This window comes from Pararge aegeria, chromosome 12, assembly GCF_905163445.1.
Source record: "Pararge aegeria chromosome 12, ilParAegt1.1, whole genome shotgun sequence".
Lineage (NCBI taxonomy): Eukaryota > Metazoa > Arthropoda > Insecta > Lepidoptera > Nymphalidae > Pararge > Pararge aegeria.
In genome coordinates, this window is record NC_053191.1 from 2,995,952 (window position 1) to 3,021,554 (window position 25,603).

Genomic DNA, 25,603 nt, shown 5'->3' on the forward strand with positions numbered 1-25,603 from the left:
TCCGTAGCAAGTAAGTGATAAACGACTAAGACACTGCATTACGAGTCCATGTAGGACTGGAGTGTAGTGTAAACCACAGATAAAATCTACATCAAATGCCCAAGAATACTGTCCTATTTACTTGGATAAAGACATCCAATAAGAGTAAATAACGTTGTATGTTACGAGTAAAATTTGGTTAGTTTTATTTTATTCCAAAAGCTTATTATAAAGTATAATACTTTAAAATAAACTTTATACACGCAAGCTTTATTGTTATTATACTTCTAACCCTCGTAAAGAGGGCACTTCTCTGGGATAGCCGCCGTTTATTTAATGCTTAGTAGAAGCCTCACGTACTGTCGTAAATGGTGTAAATTATTTTAGAACCCGATATTCTGCGAGTCGAAGTGTTACTTGGGTTTACCTTGGGACTTAAAGAGATTATATTTCTATGGTGTTTTCACTTACTCGTAGCCTTTTTTAATAGCCTTTCTACAAATACCTGCAGGACTGCAACCGATGGACTTGTTTTACTATTAAATACTACCTATAATAACCTATTAAACATTTATAAAACTCTTTCACTCACGAATCGCAGAAACATGATAGATCTTTGTTTCTAACATAAAATTATTAATGGTGGTATTGATTGTTCAAGTTTAGCGGACAGGGTAAGATTGGCAGTACCTAAGTATAATGCGAGATCTTATATCATACTTTAAGGCCTACATTCACAAAAACTAATCTAGGCAGGTCCGCCCCGATAAATAGAATTGTCTCAGCCTACAATTGTGTATTTAAAAAAGCTGATTTAGATATTTTTCACAATTCCGCTCTGAGTTATAAGCGCAAAATTAAAAAACTGTTTTATCCTCCTTTATTTTTATTTATATTATAGTTTGTAGTATCTTTTTTAAATTTATCTCTTAAGTTTTAGGTTCTGTATGCATGCATCATGAAATATAGACGTTCTTCAATAGAAGAACGTCTATATTTCATGATGCATGCAGAGTTAGCCTGTAAGTGGGGTATGTAAAATTCAGAATATTATCGTTATGTTTATAATAATTTTAAGACATTGTATATAACGTTGGCTTCCTAAATAAATAAATAAATAAGAATCATCATCGGTAGCGGTAGCGGTCATAGCGGAGTGGGTGGCTCGACTTCACTTTCGAGGGGCCGAGTTCGAATCCCAGCACGGACCTCTTAATTTATAAGTTATGTGCGTTTTAAGTAATATAAAATAACACATGCTTCGACGGTGTAGAAAGCCATCGTGAGGAAACCTGCCTGCCTGAGAGTTCCACATAATGTTCTCAAAGGTATGTGGAGACCAGCAATCCGCACTGGGCCAGCGTGGTGGCCTATGGCCTTAACCCCTTCTCATTGCGGGTGGAGACCCGTGCCCTGTAATGGGTCGATATGATGATAAAAACAAATTAAAAAAAAAACAAAATTCAAAATATAGGCTTACTTTATAAGTATCTTTGAAACCTCAAGTCAACTGTTTTTAGTGACTCTACCACCGTTATATCTTCTTCATAATATCAACCATTTGACTTCCACAGCAGGATATAACTGTTTTATAAGGAGTTCCGAAATCCACGGTCCTGGGCCGCTTGCTATGAATAAAATATCACAAGTCATTCCTTAAAACATTATTCATAATATTGTCTTGGGGTAGGAGTGGCTTAAGAGTGTTACTACGGTCCTTGGATGGCGGATAGTGAACGTCTGTGATGCCTGAACTTCACATGCGTGGAAACTGATTTGGGGTATGACTACCAAACTCCCTAACAGGTTAGCCCGCTACCATCTTAGACTGCATCATAACTTACCACCAGGTTCGATTGCACTAAAGGGCTAACTTATAGACGATCAAAAAAATTAAAAAAAAAGTGCAACTAGTGAAATCATAGTATCGACCCATTGCCGGCAAACTACAGGACACGGGTCTTCGTTCTTCGGCGTCTTGGACTGCATCATAACTTACCACAAGGTGAGATTGCAGTCAGGGGTCAACTTTTAGTGGTACAAGTAACGGATTGATAATGTTAAAGCTTAACGTTCATTATATTATATCATGAAATTCCGTAAAGTAATGCTTGTTTCCAATGTATTATCGATTCTGTTTGCATATCATACAATATCAGACAAAGGGTAATATCCCATCTAATCCGTATATTGAATGCTGATGTATTGTTTGGTTATTATACAATAGATTTCGACGTTATTATGATAAGCATTATATTCTACCTACGCAAAGCCTCGTTTTAAATTGTCATTTAATGTATATTATTGACATTTAATAAAATAATACAATAGCGTTAATAATAATTAGACTAAAGAATTATTAAATTTCAGAAATATTGAATTGAAAATTCGTATTTAATGTCAAAATAAATACAAATGTCAGAATTATTATTTGTCATATTGGAAAAAATAATCGAAGGAGTAGAAATGAGCAGAAAGTTTTACCTTGCAAACATTACTTAATAATAATAAATAAATATACTACGACAATACACACATCGCCATCTAGCCCCAAAGTAAGCGTAGCTTGTGTTATGGGTACTAAGATGACTGATGAATATTTTTATGAATTATATATACATAAATACTTAGAAAATACATATAAACACCCAGACACTGAAAAACACTTAATGCTCATCACACAAACATTTTCCAGTTGTGGGAATCGAACCCACGGCCTTGGACTCAGACAGCAGGGTCGCTGCCAACTGCGCCAGTCGGCCGTCAGAAACTTAAATTTTTGCGTAAAATGTTTTGTTGAAAGTGTTTTGAATTCGGATGGAAGTTTATTATAGATTTTTATTGCCACAGCGTAACAATGTTTGCTGAATAGTGCGGTTTGATGCACTCTCGTAAAAACCAGTTTGTCAATGTTTCTCAGAGCTTGCAAGTGTGAAATCAAATGAATTATGTTACGTCTGGATTTGGAGATATACATATTCATTCAATTAAACAAACTTTAGGAAGCACTTTAAGTTTTATAAAAGCCGGTTTGCACGATTCGTAGGGTGCGATGCCTTTAATTGCTTTAAGGCATTGGATAGAAGCAGGCGTTACTTTGCGAAAATCCATGATATATTATGAAAATTAAACTTAATTTGCTATACTCCGCGAAAAGCAGGAGAATCTGTTTGGTGTCATTTATAATTTCTTCAATCCTTATATTACACACCAAGCAGATCTTCGGCAATGTACTCTCTACGCACGTTTCGTTTCCGAAACCGGAGCATCCTCAGGAGATGTTGACTTTACAATGAATAATTGTTAAGTCTTAACCAAACAGATCTTCGGCAATGTACAATTGTTAAGTCACAATGTACAATGAATAATTGTTGAGACCATAAAGAAGCACGGAAGAAACAAATCCATTATATGCTGCGAGAGTAGAATGAGTGCTAGACGTTATCGTCAATCTTTAAAAAAAGCCGTTAATTAAAGCCGCTTTATTATTTGTCCAACTGAAGGCGATGTTTAATAGTATTTATTTACTTTTATCTAAGTATTTATTTTATTATATTAGTTTATTATTAGTTTTTTTTTTAATATTTATTATACACTAGATGTATTTGTGTATATTAGTTGATGTATTAGTATTTAGATATTCGTATGTATTTATTTTATATTTTGTACCACCTGCAATTACTTCTCTTTTTTTTCCTAACTCTAAGGTTGCCTGGCAGATCACTACTAAGCGATAAGGCCGCCTTTTGGATTCTACTTCTATTTTTGTTTTTTTTTTCTTTCTTGTATAGTTCTTAATGTGGTATACAAATAAATAGTTATAATAATAATAATAATAATAATAATCTTCGTAGTATAAAGACAAATCAATTTAGTCTACTGCATACCTCTTCTCTATTAATTCTGCAGCTCTGGATAGTTCTGGATGGAAAAAAGTATCTCGGCCCTATGCACCATCAGGTGTTAAAGGACTCAAAGAAGAAGAAGATACCTCGTTTTTCGACATTTCCAAGAGCAGTATTCGTCTAACTGTAAGCCCAAAGCCTTTCATTTTAGGTTTTTTATAGTTAATGCTAGATGTTGCCCGCGACTGATTTTGTTTTTTGATATGGCATTCAATTTAGTTGTAGTTCTAAAAAAAGGAGTTCTGTCCTTTATCTCCAACCACATTCATCAGATCTACACAAAGTTTGGGCAAAATTAAATACATATTATAACCTCTATAGTACAAAAATAATTATTTAAATCGGTTATAATTTGTCGGAGTTATGGTGTAAAATCGTCGAACACTTTCATCCTCTCTCCCAAAGGAACCAAGCTTAATGTCGGGATAAAAAGTATCCTATATTACTTCTAACACTTCCAAGAATATGTGTACAAAGTTTCATGAGGATCGGTTAGGTAGTTTTTGCGTGAAAGCGTAACAAACAAACTTACATTGACATTTATAATATTAGTAGGGATAGGGAAGTAGGGATAGGGATAGGGATAGGGATAGGGATAGGGATTTAGTTTAACATGCTCTTTGTTGACTTCAAAAATGTTGACATGTAGACCATCACCATCCCACAGTCAAGTAAATGTTCAGCTACGAAGTTAGAGTAATTTATATCCAAGCTTTTGTATACAAAATGAAAAAATGTGCAACTGGTAACATCATTATAGGAGAATGGGTTAATGAGAATAGGTTAAGGCCGTAGTCCACCACGCTGGCTCAGTGCGGATTCTTGGACTCCACATACCTTTAAGAACGTTATAAACGGTAGTTCGTGGGCACAAACACGAACACATGAACATACACTAACAACATTCACGTACAGATCGGGCGGACAGACCCATACACACACAAACATAAACACACACACGCATACGCATAACCACACACACACACACACATACAAACGCATTTCAGTCATCATGCTATTCTCACTTAACCGTTAGAGAACTCAACACACCTTTGAAAGTTTCCTTTGTTAAAGTGCACTATATATTATCTCAATGATTGAATCAATGTTTGAGAAGTCACTGGCCCCTAAGATACGGGATTTCCTAGTTTAGGGGTTAGGATTCCAAAGATTCAATGTACTGAGTTTTTCTAATAAATATTTTCTATTTTCTATTATGTAAAACTCTCAGGCATGCAGGTTTCCTCACGATGTTTTCCTACACCGTCGAAGCAAGTGATATTTTAAATTACTTAAAACGCACATGAATAAAAAATGTTGGAGGTGCATGCTGGGATTCGAACTCGGCCCCCGAAAGTGAAGTCAAACTCCTGCCCACTGCGCTATCACTGGTGACATCGTTAAGCAATAATTAAACACAAAATATAACACAAGACGTATACTTATACCGTAGTTTAGTTGCTTCTACACGCTAAGTAGATACTTACCTCATAGCGAAGTATTGAGGTCAGGTGAGCTGCAAGCCTCCTCGGAGCTCGTTAGACAAAGGCCTTCCTTCAATTAGTAGCTAGAAACAGTTCTTTCATGTCTACTCTTAGAACCTTTTTTTACACTTTGAATGTAACAGGTACTAATAAGGGCAAAAGAGAAAGTCTAGGATTAAAGTTTTGACTTGTGTGCCATAGAAAAAAATTGTAGAAACCGATTAGGGGTATGACTACAATACTCCCTAACAGGATAACCCGCTAACTCTTAGACTGCATCATCACTTGCCACCAGGTGAGATTGCAGTCAAGAGCTAATTTGTACACACAGTACAATTCAAATATATCCCATTGCTCATTTGGCCTAAACATTTATGGGACTCCTATTAATGTTTCTAAATCTATGTGCGTTCCCGAAAATTTCGCACCAAGGTTGTTACGGAATAGAATACTGGAAGCTTAAAAACAATCAACACAACACAACTGTAAAAATATTAAATCAAAAGAAGCATTTTTATTGTTCCATACAAACGAATTCCAAACGTTATAAGATAAAAGACCGACACGCGCAAAGTACATACCTAAGCTATGCGACGCGTACCTAATAAAGTGACAGAAGTCACATGATTTTAAATTTGCATGTGGCTGCATTAGGATTCCTCTTAGTAAAATTTATGGCAGTGGTTTACTTATAAACTATTAGGTTTTCGGTTTCACAGATAAATCTCAGAGACGAAAGGTGGATATAAAAACCGCCTTACTCGAAATGGATATCAGTTAGTGACATCTGCATATCGTTTGCAAAAGGGGCAGAAGTTATCTGTGGGATTGAATACTGATATACTTTTATAATATAATTCCCAAGGTAGTTTTGGATCTGCCAATGAATAAGTTCAAACAATGTGTTAAAACAAATTTAATAAATCGTGGATACTATACGATTGATGAATTTCTTAACGACAAGGCTGCTTGGAAGCAGACTCCGCTCTCATGTCTCACAAAATAGAAAATTTATTATACATTTATTTTTACATTGTAAACTGTAAAATGATGTTGAAAAAGAGCAAGCTTCTGAGTTTCTTGCAGGCTCTTCTAGTTGTAATCTGCCTTCCGAACCAGCGGTCGAGTCTCTAAAAACAGACTGAATTGACGTTTCAAAAGTGCTTGTAACCTGTGCCTACTTGAAATATGAATTTTGAATATTGGAATTTTTTATTTTTAAGCTTTGAATTTGAGTACATAATTTACCTCTAAAGCCTGTGAAATATATTTTCGCTTAGGGAACGTCGGAGAAGTAAAAGCCTTTTTTTTAAACTTCGATGTAATTCCAAAATAAGTAAGGACTCTACTTTAAAATTTCAACACCATTCTTGGCTTGAGCTTGAAGATTTTCCTCTTACGATAAAAGGTCTACCCTACGTTCCTACATGCCTTATTTCTCGATATAGGTCATGCCCCTATAGTAAATAAGTTTTTAGCATGATAACTTTTATTTATTTATTTTTTATTTATTTGCCAAATTGTGGGTACATAACAAGAACGCTTTTGATTAAACAAACCCTTCACAATCGACTGTCACAGGCAGTGTGCAAATGTTAATAAAAAATAAAAAAATATATAAATTACATTACAATTTAAAGAATAAAAATACAATAATCAGAAATAAGTAATAATGTCATTTTGAATTAATTAGGCAACTAATACAATTACAAATGTTGTTATACAGTTAGAAAAGTTAACTTAGTTATATTGCTGTCACTAAGGTATTATTTTAAGTGTTAGAAGTAATATAGGATACTTTTTATCCCGACATTAAGCTCGGTTCTTTTGGGAGAGGGGCTGAGTGTTTGACGATTTTACAACATAACTCCGACAAATTATAAAAGATTTAAATAATTGTACCATAGAGGTTATAATATGTGTTTAATTTTGCCCAAACTGTGGTTTGAGATGGAGGACAGAACTCCTCAGCGGACAGCAGTAAACCCCTCATTTAAGGCTTAGCGATACTGAATATTTTTTTTTTTAGATCTACAACTTAATTTAATGCCACATCAAAAAACAAGATCAAACGCAGACGAAGTCGCGGGCAACAGCTAGTACAAAATAAATAGTTTGAGAAGACAGCCAACCTTTTTGCTGGTACCCAAAGTTTATATTTAGGATATGTACATTGATACATTTTATGATATGATACATTATATTTTTTCATCCTGGTGATCCTATAAAATACCATTGAACCTACCGACTCCACGAAACTCAGTCTGTAAATAAAGGAATTGAATTGATATAAAACATTTAGGTACTTAAGCGAGTACCACTTAAGAGGGCTTAAGTGGTACTCGCTCATTAACAATTGATATTGTTAGTGAAAGCCAGTCCTTTCTGTAATTATGACTCAACTCTAAGGGGAAAGCGCTGCATAAATTATTATGACTCGACTAAAATTATGGCACTGGCAACGTTTGTACCAATCAACCCGTGGACGTTTGACCTCCCTGGCGCAGCGGTGAGCGTTGTGGTTTAAAGCTGGAAGTTCCGGGTTCGATTCCCAGCGGGGGCTTGGGAATTTATAATTTCTAAACTTTCTCTGGTCTGGTCTGGTGGGAGGCTTCCGCGAGTACCGATTAACTGATTAGGGGTATGTCAATATAACTGGTTTAATCCCTAATAGTTAGCCCACTACCATATTAGACTGTATCATTGTATTTCATTAAATTCATTTACATTATCAGTGTTCCTAATGAAATCGGTTAAATATTTTTATAGACATTGCGTATGTACTCTGCTTGTGGAGTGCTAATTTTGAATAGGGGGCATTTAATTTATTTTTAGTTATTTCCAGTAAACGCCGTTGCATGATGATGATTATCGACATCATCTAGCTTTCAAACTTTGGCCGCCGTTCTTAGCAAAAATTCAACACGGGAATTTAATTCCAAAATGCAATACGTTAATTTTAATTTTAGTAACTATAGTTATTAATAATAACGGAATATTATATAAACTACGAAGCGGTGATAGCCCAGTGGGTAGAACTTTGACTTCACTTTGGGGAAACTGAGTTCGAATCCCAGCACGCACCTCTTACTTTTCATTTTATGTGCGTTATGAGCAATTGAAATATCTCTTAAGCCAACGGTGAAGGAAAACATCGCGAGGAAACCTGCGTACCTGAGAGTTCTCCATAATGTTTTTAAAGATGTGTAGAGTCCACCAATCCGCACTGGGCTAGCGTGGTGGACTACGGCCTTAGCCCCTTCTCATTGTGGGAGGGGACCCGTGCACTGTAGTGGACCGGTAATGGGTTAATATTACGACGATGATGAAGTTATAAACTACTAAAATATACGCCATTCAAGGGCAATTTGCCCAGAACTCTGTCGTTTTTCTTTAAATTTTTCTCTTCATCATCACCATCACTTCAACCAATTGAAGTCCACTGCTGGACAAAGGTCTTTTGTAGAGAGTTCCAAAATCCACGGTCCTGGGCCGTCTGTTTCCAGCGGCTCCCAGCTTTTTCTCTTGACTTGTGCTAAAATAACCCATAATCCGGCTGCTGGCAGATCGCGTTCTTGTCGTCTGTCACAAGATACCGGTCTCCATTTTTGCTCACAAGATAAAAAATAAATTACACCTTGCATAAATAAAAACTTTAAGAGCATGAGAAGTGAAAAAAAATTCAAGTAACACGGATATAAATACAAGTCTGCAAAATAAGACATGCTCACCCAAAGCTTAGTAATATTTCATTAAGCGCTGTCGCTGGAAAAAGCGTATCAGTGTTGATAGGGAGACCGGGAATAAATTGTACACAAAATTGTAACGTGCCCTGAGTTAAATTGTGCTTGAACATAATAAAATGTTACGGGCATAACTTAACCGTTGATGAAAGAGGCGAACGGAGTAAAAGGCTATACTAAGTACTAACATACTGACAGCTTTTTAGTACTATTTTTCTAAACGCCTCTTAGGTTATGAGGTCCTAGTACTTACGTGGTCACGAGGTTACGATACAGTACGGTACGGTATTGGGTTTTTCTAAGTTCTTAGTTTTAGCCCGGAGTTTGAAAATTGGTGGTGATTCACCTCCGTGTCCCGGAGAGCACTTTCTGTGTCGGTCTGTGGTACGTTCTGTGTCGGTCTGTGGCACGTTCTGTAGCAGTACGGTTTTCCAGTAATAGTTTACATGCAAATCGTGGTTAACTTTTACGCGATCGAATAAGTAAACGTAGGTAGAATATCTCACTCCGATGTCTTGTCGGTCGTATCGGAGCTGCAGTCGCATCGGACTATGAGAGTAAGGAAATAGAGAGTTCATCCGTGTACACAGTTGTGTAATGTGTACTATAATATCTCCCGCGTAGTTCTTAAATCTATCTGGAGATTGTACCGGTGGCCGAAAAGATTGTAACATTATTTTAATAAACTTCGAAAACTGAAATCTCATCTAAGCACCACCTCCTATGGAATGAATGAATGAATGAATACACTTTTATTGTACACCACATAAACATAACAAATTAAAAGTAAAAATTTAACAAAAAGTATACAATTTGGCGGCCTTATCGCTACATAGCGATCTCTTCCAGGCAACCAAAGGCGTTAAAAACAGCTCAAGAAGAGAGGTAGGTGGTGCATTTAACTGTACTGTGTTGTAAATAAACATGCATAAACCTATATATACAAATATAATATGTACATATAACAAACTTACAATAAAATATATAGATAGTGATAATAATTAATATATACCTATATAATTAATATCAATAATAAATAAATATATACAATATTGTCAAACCACAAATAAAACAGAAGGGAATAGGCAAGTTAAAGATCCGCAGATGCAGACAAAAAATGATCTTTGACAAGTTTTTTAAAAATGGTAATAGACTGTGCCTCTCGGATTTCAAGAGGCAAGGCATTCCAAAGCTTAACAGCCTGAACAGTGAAAGATCGGGGGAAGAAAGATGAATTATGTGAAGGCACCCTTAAGATCAACTTCCTTGCAGTACGGAGAACTTCACCAGGGCGACCAACGAATTCAAATTCTAATACTGGGACACCGTACTGCCACTAGATGGCGTCAATTCGGTACCATGTAAATCGTAGTTAACTTTCGTGCGATCAAATAAGTAAAAGCGGGAAGAAAATCTCACATTTGGCGCTCAGGCGTAGGAACGGCATTTAACGTGCTCTGCGATGCACGGGGATGAATAACTGCCAATTTTCTAACTTCGTACTGGTACTCAAAATTTCCAGACTAGGACCCAGGATCTGCAGTGTTCATGCGCACCACTAAACCAACAAGGCAGTTCCAACCTTTTATAGAGTACAAAAAATCTCTAGAAATATATATTATGTGTAAATGAAGCCAATTCCCTACCAAAAACAAGGTTCCTTCCTTAAAAAATGGGTTCTTATTTTATCCCATTATAAGTTGACTGCGATCTAAGATGGTAGCCGGCTAACCTGTTAGGGAGTATGGTAGTCATATCACCTCTAGTGGTTTTCAGTCGGTAGGGTGGTAACTAGAAACGGTCAAAGACTCCCATAAGACCAGAGAAAATTCAAAAATTGCTGGGAATCGCACCATCACATCAAAAAGGTAGTAAAATATAACAGCAAATTGTTTTATTCCAAGTGTTAAATTATGCTTGAATAGAATGGAGTGTGGGCGGGGCGGGGCGCTAACACGTTTATTGAATAGAAGAATGGATAGGTTGGAAGGTTCACCTCAGTGAATAGTTTGATAAAACTTATACAAGCTAAGTCATTGTTATATTGTGATAATATAAAAACGAAGCAGATGTTTGTATTAAATTATACAATTTACATATTTTTTTTCTTTATAGGTACATTCTCTAACTGATGGTACATGAGTACAAAAACAAAAAAATTAATAAAACTGAAAAATCTTGCGATCCGCCATGACAGTTGAATCGCCGAAATAATAATTATAAAAAATAAATAAACAAATATTCTACAACAATACACACATCGCCATCTAGCCCCAAAGTAAGCATAGCTTGTGTTATGGGTACTAAGATGACTGATGAATATTTTTATGAATAACTATCTGTTGCCCGCGACTTCGTCCGCTTTTGTTTTTGTTTTTCGAAAGACATGTGCCTCATAAATGTGGCAGCACTTTTTTCTATGTATTTAGGATAGCTAAGCCTGGTGTACAATCGTCAAACACTTTCGTCCCCTCTCCCGAGAGAAATAAGCTTAATTTCGGGATAAAGAGCATCCTATATTACTTCTAATACCTTCAGGAATATGTGTACAAAGTTTCGTGATGATTGGTTTAGTAGTTTTTTCGTGAAAGCGTAACAAACAAACTTACATTCACATTTATAATATAGGGTAGGGATAGGGATATACATAAATACTTTGAATATGCATATAAACACCCAGACACTACAAAACATTCATGCTCATCACACAAACATATTCCAGTAGTGGGAATGGAACCCACGGCCTTTGAAACCACTTTGAGCCACGGCTCAGAAAGCATGGTCGCTGCAAACTGCGCCAATCGGCCGTCTAATATGACATAAATTCTGTTAATTACGTATTAGTGATACTTTTACCGTTGGTAAAATCTTTTCCAACTAGTCTTTTATACCCCGTCTCAAGTCCCTTTGAGATAAACGCAAACAATGCAAAAAATCATACCTTCTCACTTGTATCGGTACATTTTCTCTACAGCAATTTTCTCTTGTCCTATTTTTCCTCCGTCAAACTTAGCGACGGAAATTCCCGTAAAAGTACATGTCGACATATTGTGTTGAACTGGGATAATATCATTGAGTGGCATCATTTATAGGGGTTACTAAATATACAAAAATTACTTTATTCCAATAAAGTTATTAGAAAGGCACTTTTGTACACATATAAATTTTTCAATTACAATGATTTGATGGTAAAAACTAAATCTGTCTTTATAGTGAACACTCTGAATGCAACGTGGTCAAAGAACAACTCGGGTATTTCTACTGCAGATGGATTTGATAAATAACATCAATTTATCAATAATTTCACGTGTAAACTTCTCTTAATGAATATCATCAATGATACCAGTATCAAACTCTTTCCAGGCTTCACGGTCTCCTATAAGAATAAGACGGGTTTTGGCCTGAGTCCACCACACTGGTTGGTGCGGATTGGTGGGCACCACACACCTTTGAGAATATTATGGAAAAATTTCACGCGTGCAGGTTTCCTCTAGACGTTCTCCTTCACCATACAAACAAGTGATATTTAATTTCTTAAAACGCACATAATTAAAAAAAAATTGCGCACATAAACTCCTTTTCGGAGTTAAGTTAGTTTTAAGCAATCAAATATCACTTCGTTGAACGTTGAAAGAAAACGTCTTAGAACAAATCCGCGGCTAAGAGTTCTTTATAATTTTCTCAATGACGTGTGAAGTTCACGAACTCGTACTTGTGAAGCATGGTGGACTTCGGGCCTCAACCTGTGTCTTGTTGTGAGCCGGCAATGAGTTGATAATGGTGATCGATCTCCGCTCGTCAGGCTGTGACGTCATAATCTTCTTTGGTTCGCGAAAAAACTGCATTGGAGTCGACTCTTCGATTTTATTGATACGATGATACAAACAGTCTGACACACAGAATGATAGACGCACTGCGTTCTACAAAACACCTAGCTTTTTACGCCAGGATGTTAAAAAGAACGGTTTTTTTTCCTTTTGTGCAGATTAATTTGTGCCCCGCGGTGTGTTCCATACACAGTGGGCCCTTAGTTCGTGTTACGCAATTACTACGAGCGAGCTACGACGAGAGTAATATGGGTTTGGCACGTTCGCAATCGAAGAGTCGTTTTTGAAAATCAAAACGCAGTTATGTGAAAATAGACAACATTTGGTAGGTATATTTACTTATATTTGACGGCCGACTGGCGCAGTGGGCAGCGACCCTGCTTTCTGAGTCCAAGGCCGTGGGTTCGATTCCCACAACTGGAAAATGTTTGTGTGATGAGCAATAAGTGTTTTTCAGTGTCTGGGTGTTTATATGTATTTTCTAAGTATTTATGTATATATAATTCATAAAAATATTCATCAGTCATCTTAGTACCCATAACACAAGCTACGCTTACTTTGGGGCTAGGTGGCGATGTGTGTATTGTCGTAGTATATTTATATTTATATTTAAATTACCAATACTTCTACTTATAATAGTAATAATAATACTAGTTGAGAATAAAGATCTTTGGCCACCCTACCGACAGAGACGTGCCGCTAGGGGATTTAGCGGTCCGGACAATGTCACGTAAAAACCGATTAGGGTATATATATGATTTAAATATAACTGTCATACACCCTATTAGGTTAGCCTTCTACCATTTTAGACTCATCACACATCACACTCATCACTTACCACCAGGTGAGATCAAGAGAGAGGGTCAAGGGTTCACTCCCAACGAAACACGGTTACAGACGTGAGACGGCAAAAAGTAAATATTACTAAAAGTGCTCCTTCATTATTACTTTATTTTCATACAAATAAAACTATAGAAGAGAATAGAAAGATAATGGTAGTAAAAAAACTAAATGCTCCTCACAAAAGTAAATCGGAGAAGTTGCAGACATTCCTTCGCTACTTATTTTGTGGAATATTAATGAAAATTTTATTTGGTGTGGGTACTTAGTTCAAAGAGGCGAAAGAAAGGGCATGAACTGAATAGGTTGGAAACACCGACAAGACCTTACCTCTTAAGTTAATATAGAAGGTCCATTATGCTTTGACATCGAAGTGAACTGTAGCGTTAGTAGAATTGCAAGCTCGATCGCAATCGTAGAGTCCCATTACATAGATGTACATTTTACTTTGACGTACTCTAGGTAGGTACATTAGTGATTCAATATTATAACGTCAAAGTTATTTTGGACAGCAAAATTCATTCTTACATATTTGTAGTATACGTACAAAAATATTACACCAACTACGTAAAAGTGTGAATGAATACTTTTATTGCCCACCACATAAAAGTATAGTAAAGAAAATAACAAGCACAACAATGCGTACAATTTGGCGACCGTTTTGCTAAATCAGTGGCCGTTTGGCATATGGTGTTGGTAGTGACATTTAGTCCAGCAGTGTATTATTTTAGGCTATAGATGTGACTACCATCTTTTATGTGTTTTCTTTATCGTGACGCACTTTCGAGCCCGAGTTTCTGAATACAACATTTCTAAAGAACTTTCAAGAAAAATTGTATAGAAATACATCAATCATCATCATCGGACGGCCGTATTGCGCAGTGGACAGCGACCCTGCTTTCTGAGTCAAAGGCCGTGGGTTCGATTCCCACAACTGGAAAATATTTGTGTGATGAGCATAAATGTTTTCCAGTGGCTGGGTGTTTATATGTATTTTCTAAGTATTCGTGTATATTATTCATAACCACTTAACCACTTCTCAGTGTGGGTCTTGTCCCACACTGAGAAGTGGTTAAGCCGTCGTTCACAAACCTTTGAGAACATTATGGTGAACTCCCACGTATTTAGTCTTCGCGGTGTTTCCTTCACCGTTGAAGCAAGTGATATTTTAATTGCTTAAAACGCACATAACTTAGAAAATTTAGAGGTGTGCGCCGGTACTCCAACTCTCTCCCCCGAAAGTGAAGCCGAACTCCTTTCCACTGAGCTACCACTGCTTCGACTGCGCAATTGAGTGTGCAATTACTCGAATTCGACTACGATAGGTTCTCTCATGCTAGGGGTCCTGTATTGTGACATGAGCGCGAGTGTGCGTAGGTGCGAAGACTAATGATGCCTGAAAGTGTTTTGTTTGGAAGCGCTCTTTGTATTTCCATGCAATATAACCTCCATTGAAATTACTTTTTAATGGGAAAAACGCGTTAGAGGCTCTTAAACCCTTTCAGTCTACGTGTAATTAGAGGTGTTGCGATACACAGCTACTATTCGATACTACTGTACTGCGCTGTATGGAAATTAATATATCTCAGAACGCGGTAAACTCAGTAATTATCCGTACGATTAAAATATATTAGGTACACGCTTTTTATTAACTTCACCTGTATGTTTGTTTGTATGTTTATAACCGACTCCTTTGAGCCTTATTTTAACCCTCTTCAAGCGGTCTGATTTCGTACAAACTTTGTAAATATATCCAGGACTGATGAAAATACACTAATTTGATTCTTACATTTTTCAATTTGCTAAATAAGATTTTTGTTAATTTGTACGATACAAATCATCATCATCATCTATCGTAGTCGATAATGGAGAAATTATGTAATTTTAATGTAAATATTTTAAGTACTTATGTTATATACATACATACTTAAAATATTTACATTAAAAATATTCATTAGCTATTACTAGGTACCCACTACCCATAACACAAGCTACGCTTTGGGGCTAGATGGCGAGGTGTGTAGTGTCGTAGTATATTTTTTTAATTTCCAACCATTATCTTTAGCCAATTTTTGTAATATTAACAAATTGGACGGAAATTTGAAATTACCGATTAATTTTTCCCTAATAAAAAAAGAAAAACTAAAAAAAAAACACGCTTTTATCATTTAAAACTAAACAAAAAGGAAGAAATTGATATGGCTTTTTTAAAACACGATTTAAAAAACCATTTATTTTTAAATTTCTTTATTAACCATTATTGGTTTTTTTTTCTATTAATATTTTTTTTTGTCGCATAATTCTTGAGGAAGTATGCGGTAGGTTGCAGTAGGCACATTATGTAAGAAAGTGAAACAAATTGTATATGGGAAATTTGACAGAAGTTGTACGCGGACAAAGGCGCAGGGGACCCCTAGCTGTATAATGATCGTTTCAGCAGCTTCGTTGGAACGGCGTGGTGGGTTAAACCTCTGTTCTACTGCAGGCGCGGAGGAATTTCCTAGAACATTCAATGCAGATAATTTTATAAAATTTATAACTCCTCCAAGTGCAGGTAAAAAAAACTAATATAAATTATAAAATTATGAAAAAGCTATCTCTTATATATACATCAATATGAACCTTTGAAAAACTAGATCCAAACTGCAATGTTTTCTATATCTATATAGATATCGCTACAGTTGCCAGAAGACTGATGTAAGAGGCATCATATACTAATTTCGGCATCGACGCTACGGTAGGAAAACCGTAACTTCATTAGTTAAAGCGCTCAGGGCTGTGATTGCCAGAGAGTCGCAGTTTCATCCTGGATAGAAGCAGGTTTAATAACAATTATTCATTGTAAAGTCAAACATCTCCTGAGAATGCTCCGGTTTCGAAAACGAGCGTAGAGGGTACATTGCCGAAGATCTGTTTGGTGTGGAGTATACGGATTTAAGAAATTACAAATTACACCATACAGATTCTCCTGCTTTGCTAAACACCTACAGCAAATTAAGCAACGTTCAAATCCTGTCGGTTCCGAAAATTTTTACATGCATTTTAAATATTTAAATTGATAATTCCTCCAAGTGTAGGTAAAAACACTAATATAGAAATTATAAAATGCAGACTTATTACAGAAGATTAGTATAGAAGTAAGATTGGTTAAAACGTGACAGAGCTCGTACTGCCGCTGTGTTTATTTCTGCCGCAAAGCAACATTGCGGTCGCTAAGCAGCAATTACTGTGTTCCGGCCTAAAGGGCTTGTAATTACAGAGACTTAATACCTACGGCTCAGATTAATGTACAGAGTTGGGCATTATTCGACTAATTCATTCACGAATAAATTATTCGTAAATAAATTGCATACGAATAAATTATTCATGATTTTATTCGTTATTTTAAATAATTTTTTAAACTCCTAAAATTAATTATTTCAACTATAGTATGACGGCACTATGCAGGTCGTGTCTTTCTCATTACCTGCGAATTGGTGCTCTGTTTATAAACGCAAACCATCAGGCCATTTTATAGTGCGTCATTCATAACGACAAAAAAAAGAAATATAATTGAAGTAAAACTTTTATTATTATTTATTGATGAAAGAGTAAAATGTTCCTGGGACTCCTGCATTTCATTTTATATTCTATTTAAAATTCATTATATCACTTTCAAATTTTATAAATATTTCCATTTGTTGAATAGAATAATTTTGAGTAGAAATTTGAAGGTTAGATCAGCACATGTCAATATAACCTTGTCATTGAATATAATAGAATGTCGCAATCGTCAGAAAATTTGTTAATAATTTATTTAATTTTTATTCACTTTGCTATTCACAATTGATCCGTTTGAAAATATTGGAAATAAAATGAGAAGAGTGGAGTATATGTCATATACTTACGACCAATCCCATTTCTTTTTTTAAATAGCGGAAACTACACAGACGTCCGACGTAAGCGTTCCTTCCGTCAGAAAAAAATCGAAGTTACACCCTAGTCGTGGTTCAAGAAGTTTTACTTCAAAAAAGAAATATCACAATATATAAAAGGTATAAAAAGTGTCATAAAACGACTCGTAAAGTGTACACCCCTAGTGCGATCGTTCCGGATACTTTATCTTTTGTCACAGTCTTGAAAATTACAGTTATTAAAAATTACAGGAAGGTCGTAGGCGTATGCAAACGATGGTAAAATATGAAATGGGATTTACCACGTTTCCATTAGTATTAGTCGAGACGATAAATAAATCGTTTGGAAAAACAATGTATAACGTTACACAAAACTTTGTACAGGAGTCCCTAAGGGCTTTTATGATTTGAATAAGGAACATCGCGCACGGCGGCGTATCTGAATAAAATCTGTTCATTCTAATATTGCTGTCTCGCTCTAGCGTATGATGGCGTCCCTGTTACTCACCACGGCCTGTGAAGCGCCAACCATAGAGTGTAGATTGTAATAGGATTCTTTATTTTCCATCATCGTCATCACCATATCAACCCATTACCGGCTCACTATAGGGCACGGGTCTCCTCCCACAATGAGAAGGGTTAAAGCCGTAGTCCACCACGCTGGCTCAGTGTGGATTGGTGGATTCCACACAACTTTGAGAACATTATGTAGAACTCTCAGGCATGCAGGTTTCATCACGATGTTTTCCTTCACCGTTGAAGCCAGTGATATTTCAATTACTTAAAACCTAACTTAGAAAAGGTAGAGGTGCGTGCTAGGTTTCAAACTCGGCCCCCCGAAAATGAAGCCGAAGCCCTCACCACTGGGCTATCACCGTTTCTATACTAATGGGAAAATAAATGAATTTATACAAAGCTTTTTCGTAGGTACTCATATAATATTTCTGCCTTTTGTATAAATCCGTGAAATTTCTCGTTAGGTGTAACGATGGAAACGTGTACTCAGAGGATATACGACACGGCGGTATTATATGGGGATTAGACGTTTTATAACCTCTGATATACCGGGCTTTGTACGACAAATAGAAACCTCACGTGGGAAATGTTATGAGTTTTTACCGCGGCGGGTAATGAATTTTGTTTACTATGCAATATCTTTTTCGTATCTTTTTTAGGATTCCGTACTTTTTTTTTTATTCTACTGTAAGTTAGCTCTTGACTGCAATCTCAACTGCTGGTAAATGATGATAATCGGTTTTTACATCGTACCGGAACGCTAAATTGCTTAGCGTGACGTACGGTATGACGTACCAGAGCATGATGGTAACCAGAGCAGACCAGACCAAAGATAATTCAGAATTTTTTTATTCCCAAATTTCCCCAGCTGTACGGCTTTGTACGGCTAGCATGGGCAGGAGACAATTATATCCCCGGGGGAAATGATAAAAATGTATCTTCACGCACAGCTTTATCTACTCACAGCACTGGCGCACAAGTGGAGATAATATCCAAATAATATATGTGTAATAATAAACGGGGGTAAAAGCGCCTGAAACATAGACAGCATCCTTGATCGGTACGAAGTGAGGTTAGTTCCCCCCTCTATCGCCCCATAGTACGCACAGTACGCATAGTGACGCTCTTATGATGGATTGAGACCATCTCATGCGACGCACTACACCGGTAACGGGATAAACGGGATAAACGGGGGTAAACGTCTCCTATTCCATGTTCCCGTGCTTTAGAAGGTGGACACGTTAATTATATCCCCTGTCAGGGGATATAATCGGGGGATATAATTTTTGTCCCCTGCCTGTGCTAGCCCTGCTGGGATGGAAGCTGGGACCTCTTGTGTTCGTGGACTTATTGCGATTTGAAAGCGGCGATAGAAAACCTACTTTGACGCCTATCTTAACTTTTAAAGGTTTTTCCAGTAAACCTTCTTATCATGTAATAGCTTAAGGTTTTCATGTAAGTGAATGTTGTTCTTATAAAAACAATAAATTTCTTCTACCGCAAACCGCAAATTTGACGTGCCAGTTTTTATATGTCTATACTTACAATCAGTGGCGTGCATAGAGGGGTGCCTGTAATTAAATAAATATACTACGACAATACACACAGCGCCATCTAGCCCCAAAGTTAGCGTAGCTTGTGTTATGGGTACTGAGATGTCTGATGAGGGCTGTTCGCGCAATATATAAAATGGGTCCAAGAGAGTCTTTTTAGGATATATTCAAAGAGGTTAAAGTAATGTCGGTGCATGGTCAGTACATATTTGAACAATAACGCTAGAAATTACAAAATTTACTGTACTGTAACATTATGTTTATAGAACCAAAAAAAAAATTGTTGTGCAGTTTACTAGGCTACATACAATTTAATGTACGTTATGTAAAACAATAACGCTAAAAATATAACAAAATTTAAAAAGAAAATGGACTGTTACATTATATTTGTAGAAGCAAAAAAAAAACTTGTGTAGTTTACTAGGCTAATTAATTGAAGGGAAATTATATGTACACATTATTATATAATCAATTACCGAATGAAATCTTTGAGATGTGTCTCAATAAATTCAAGGTTTATATAAAACGTAAGCTTACAGAAAAAATGTATTATAGTGTTAAGGATTTAACGATGAAAAAGCTTGGGATTTAACGATGAAAAAGCTATGAAGTTAGAGCAATTCATATTGCTCTAACTTCATAGCTTATTATTAATTGACTGTGAGATGGTGATAGCAAAAAAGAATACCCGGCTAAGTTCGTTGTGGGCTCATCATAGAACAAGGCGCGCTACGAACCCACGTAGCTTAAGGTTTAAGTTGGCAAACGTAGTTATCACCATCCCTTTAACATTATGTAAACAACACAACAATGAACGCTTCATAAATGCCTGTGGTATTATCATCGCCTAGATGAGTAAAGAATTTTATTTTGATAAATATTTTTGTGAATAATATACATAAATACTTATTTATAATATACAGATAAAAATCCCAGACACTGAAAAGCATACATGTCCATCACATAAACATTTTACAGTTTAGCGGGAATCGAATCTCCGCAGAGCTGCCATTGAATTCTGACTCAGAAAGCAGGGTCGCTGCCCACTGCGCCAATCGGCCGTCAATTACACAGACAACGCCCCTTAGACCGGCAGGGTGATTACGTCACTTTTGCATACCAACAAATACAAACGTGACGTTTGACAACAAGGATTGCAAGATTTCCGCCTGTCGCAAGCCTTTCGTGAGATAGGTAATCACCCTGCGGAACGCAACTACATGTCATAGCGGCAGTACCTCACCGGACGAATTCTGTCACAAAAACTCTAGGTACCTCCCACTACCTAAAAGATAACCGCCAGGTGGAAAATATGAATATTTCATCAATATACATTTCGTAGAGCTCTGCGGCGCGGCGGCCGGCGTTATATTAAAATACGGGTCAGAGTGAATGATACCTGAAATGGAGCTGTTTTATTAAGGGCATTACACAGAATTAAGAACATACAGTCATTATTGCATGCATGTACTGCAGTGCATTGCGTCCAAAAACACGAAATAACGCCCCGCGCACTTCTCACTTCACACACGCGTAATGTTGCTAGCTCACAACCTTTTTACCATTTCCCATTTTATACTAAACGTTTAGATCGTTAGAGGTAATAAATAACTTTTTATAAATTACTCCTTTGTGGGGTTGAGTATACGCTTTTACAATTTTATAAATTTAAAATGCATATAAAAATTTTCGGAACCGACAGGATTTGAACCTGCGACTCTCTGGCAATCGTGGCCTGAGCGATTAAGCTCTCCTACCGTCGATGCCGAAAAGAGTATATGCCCGTACATCAGTCTTATAGCGACTATGAAATATTACTGTGAATTGCTAAATTGTACGAAGTTTCTAACCGCCTGTTAAGAAAACTACACTACAAAAGTGGAGTGGTTTTTGATGCTTCAATATTAGTCGTGTACACGGTTTCTGTATGTTCTTAGCTGTGTGGTATTACAACACGCTTGCGTTCTTTGCTAATGCTTCACGCCGTATTTACCGCGTATACTAGGTACTGAGGTGTATCGACTTCTCTACTAATGTTAAATATGGAATTAGCTGCGTTCCTTAATAAGATACGACCTCCTTTAACCAACGTCAAAGGTTGACAGTAATTATTTTACCTCCACTGTCCTAAACGTTTATCATAAAATCTGAAAATGAGAAAAACTTTGTGAGCTAGCAACATTCTGCGGGTGTGAAGTCAAAAGTGCGCGAGACATTTTCACTGTTTCTAGACACAATGTACTTCATGCAATAATATATGAATGAAGGTTCTGTATGTTTTTAATTCTATACTTTTAACATATTTTTTACAATAGGCATGATGAGAGTACCAAAGAATCGCTAAAATATTGGTATTTATGTAATGTTATCATATATTATATAAATGTATTATGTGTTTATATTCGAAGTGAGATTGGTATTATTTTCAAAAAATATAACTGCAATATATAGCAATCCGCCATGACAGGTGGAACGCCGAATTAAAAATCGTCTCTCGTCGCCACTTCTATATAAACATAATTATGTACGTCCGCTTGAACTTCGAAAATCTTTGCTAGTTTTTAACCACAGAATACTTGATGTTTTCTGTGATTACAAACTATCAATTGCCAAGCATTTTGTTATCAATACCAAAATCTATAATCTATGGAACAAGGACTTGTTAAATTTGCAATTTATATCAACAAAACCTTTAATTTCTGCAAAAATAAGGTATTCTTTTGATATAGTAGATTTTTCCGAACATCATAGGACAGTTTTCCAAATTTTTCGTCATGCCTATCGCTTGGATTTCACCGTGGAGCCGGGTATTTTAGATAGACGATTCTTCCATGTACTTGGGTCCAATATAAAGAAGGTATTTTAGATAGACGTTTTTCGATCCTGCCATACGTCTTTCATGACCATTCTACTCTATATACTAGGGTTTAATATGGCGTGCACGATTTCTTTTAATTCACAGATTACTTATAATACATACCTCCACAAGTTTCTCTGAAGTCCGGACAACAGTCTCCCAGTTTCAAGCAAGCGTGGTCACAATAGCACGGCTTATCCGTCAGGTCTTCGATAATCGCGTTCTGATGAGCCTTCTGCACCACGCAGGAGCTGTCCCGACCGGGACAGCACAGGTTGGCGTCCCGGCAGTAGTTCGCCCCGCACTGTCCCGCCAAATACACAGCACTGGCGAAGCAGAGCCAGTAGCGAAGCATTGTTAAAAATATTTAAATTTTATTTTTAAATAGAACTAGAACCCTAGTAGGATACCTTTTTTTTAATTTAACGTTAATATATCACTTTGAAATGTTGTTATCACTATTTATGTTATTATATTTCATTGATTATTTAAATTTATATTGTCTAATTTAAATAATAGGGTTTGGAGACAAAATATTTATTTTTGAATTTATTTTATAATATTCATGGAAAGTTTTTCATGCCGGTTTTTCACGAATCTGAAACAATATTAAGTATTATTGTAATTATTTTGTATAATATTAATAGAGATTATTAATAGAGATTGTAAGAAATTACATCAAAATGTACACTGCTATTTAATTTTATAAACGATTAATCTTTTTTGCGTTTGTATCGGGCTAGCACTTTTTATTTATTCATTTTTGTCAAAAATAAATAAAATAAAAACAAAAATAATGGACTTCAATTAAACAATATTAAGAAAGAACTTTATATTAAACTGCTTATTTACGCAGCGGCTTTTAATGCATGCACTTGCTTTTTTTAAGGAAATAACTTTTTTGATAAAAAACTTATTTCTAATTTATAAATTAAGTAAAAAAGTACATAAAAACTTAAAAAGACGAATTATGATACTGCCTCCTGTGAGGTTTGAACTCACGACCCCTGGTTTACGAGACCAGTGCTCTACCACTGAGCTAAAGAGGCTTGTGTAAAACCAGTTGAAATTACCGTACACCACCAATACCCAACATTAAGTTGGGTATTGGTGGTGTCATTGAAAAAGAGTATTTAAGATCGATCTATGCAGAGGTCAATTTTTAACGTTATTTTAAGGAATCTAGTTGTCACCTCACTACAATCGAAAAAAAATTAAAGTTCACTTGCCCAGCGTGGTTGCACTGACCTTGTAAACCTTTCTGTAATGAATTTTGTAAATTTATAAATTTGAACCTGCGACTCTACCGTCGATGCCGAAATTAGTATATGCCTTTTACATCAGTCTTATAGCGACTGTAGTGTCATCTAGTAGGAAACGTTGCAGTTTCGATCTACTTTTTAAAGGTCCATATTACAATGAGACACGTTTGAAACGGGAGATGACACATTGCTTGTTTTATAATTTTATTATTTTTATTAGTGTTTTTACCTACACTTGGAGGAATTATCAATTTTATAAATTTAAAATGCGTATAAAAATTTTCAAAACCGACAGGATTTGAACCTGCGACTCTCTGGCAATCGCGTAATGGGTTTACAATGATAGTTGTAAACAAAATCCAAAACATAAGGAGACTTCAAAGAGTGTTTTCAATGACACCATCAATACCTAACTTAATTTAGATAAATGTACTGTAATTTCAACTGGTTTTGTGACGAAAAAAAGCGCACTTTATGTGACTAACGCACTTTGTGTAATCGTTTTACAGTGATGGTTGTAATCACAGTCCAAAACAGACTTCAAAGAGTGTTTTGAGCTCACTTAAGTGAACTACAATTAGTCTTTGTACGTAGGTAAGTTATGTTGCCGATAAATTAATTAACAAACATCTAAGACGCTTGTCTTTGATGTTTTTCCAATATTAAGACTAAAACCTTTGTGCGTACAAGAAGGTAAACTAGGGAGGGAAATAAATCCCCCAAACCGCACTTTTAAAATTTTTAGTGTAAAAACTATATTGAACTGCTGGTATAAACAAGTTAAATAACTAGGAAGACATAGGTGTTAGAATCCAGGTAGCTAACGACTAACGAGTACCCGATAATTAAACAGTGCATGCGTCACACGGGATTCCTTTGATGTTTTTCTTTGTCGAACGAGCATACCTATTTCTGGGTAACGGAGTGTCCTTATTTTCCTTTGACAAAGGAAGCGCATCGTTGATCTAGTGGTTGATACATTGGACGTTCGCAAAGTCATGACTGGTTCCCGGGCGGACCAAAAATACTGAGGTATTCGGTGTTTCTATGTATTTAAAGCATATAACCGCATAGGAAAACGTCACAAAAAAATTGCATTATATATAGAGAATTATGCAATAATATTTTAGCTAATAAGTAAGAGCAATTCATACCTAAGCTTTTTTATCTTAAATGTAATCCTTAATATTATAATAGGATTTTTCTATATGCTTGCTTTTTATATATAAACTTTGAACTTATTGTGGTTGAGATGTCTCAAAGATTTAATCTGGTAATTTGTTATAAAATTGTATGCCTAGTAAACTGCATTACAAGTTTATTTATACTTTTAATATTAATATTGTGATTTACAGAGAAGGATATGCAACGATATTTTTGAAGGATTCATATTTGATCTTTTCTTTGCATTTTCTGAGAACACTTACCATAGTAATGTATATATTTTTTTACATTATCAGAAAAAAGAGATGACGACGAACAAAAAAACGCTCCAACTTTTTTTAAAAAGCTGATATTTTGACGCGAGAATTTTCTTTGATTGGGTGTTTTTTCGATATTAAGTCAAAATAAGGTGAAAAAATAAATATTTCAAATCAAAAAAATTACAGTGCCTTTAGAACATAAAAAGGTAAGTTTTAACAAAATTTGTGAAAAAAAAACTTTTGTATAAGATAAAAATAAAAAAAATTCACATAAATTTTGAGGTTATGTGAAAAAAGTGTAATTACAAAAGTTGTAGGTC

General features: G+C 35.8%; 1 protein-coding gene and 1 non-coding gene across 2 annotated transcripts in view; both read right to left on the reverse strand.

Annotated features, from left to right (window-relative positions):
• LOC120628155 (somatomedin-B and thrombospondin type-1 domain-containing protein) overlaps positions 1 to 23,045 on the reverse strand; it is a 43,322-nt gene extending 20,277 nt beyond the window's left edge. The window contains exon 1 of the mRNA XM_039896387.1: positions 22,721 to 23,045. Within this exon, the coding sequence (XP_039752321.1) occupies positions 22,721 to 22,952 (232 nt within the window). The 5' untranslated portion in view covers positions 22,953 to 23,045. The remainder of the gene's footprint in view (positions 1 to 22,720) is intronic.
• Positions 23,046 to 23,574: 529 nt separating this feature from the next.
• Positions 23,575 to 23,646, reverse strand: Trnat-cgu. The gene has a single exon. It is a non-coding gene; the product is annotated as a tRNA-Thr (tRNA).
• Positions 23,647 to 25,603: the final 1,957 nt, after the last annotated feature.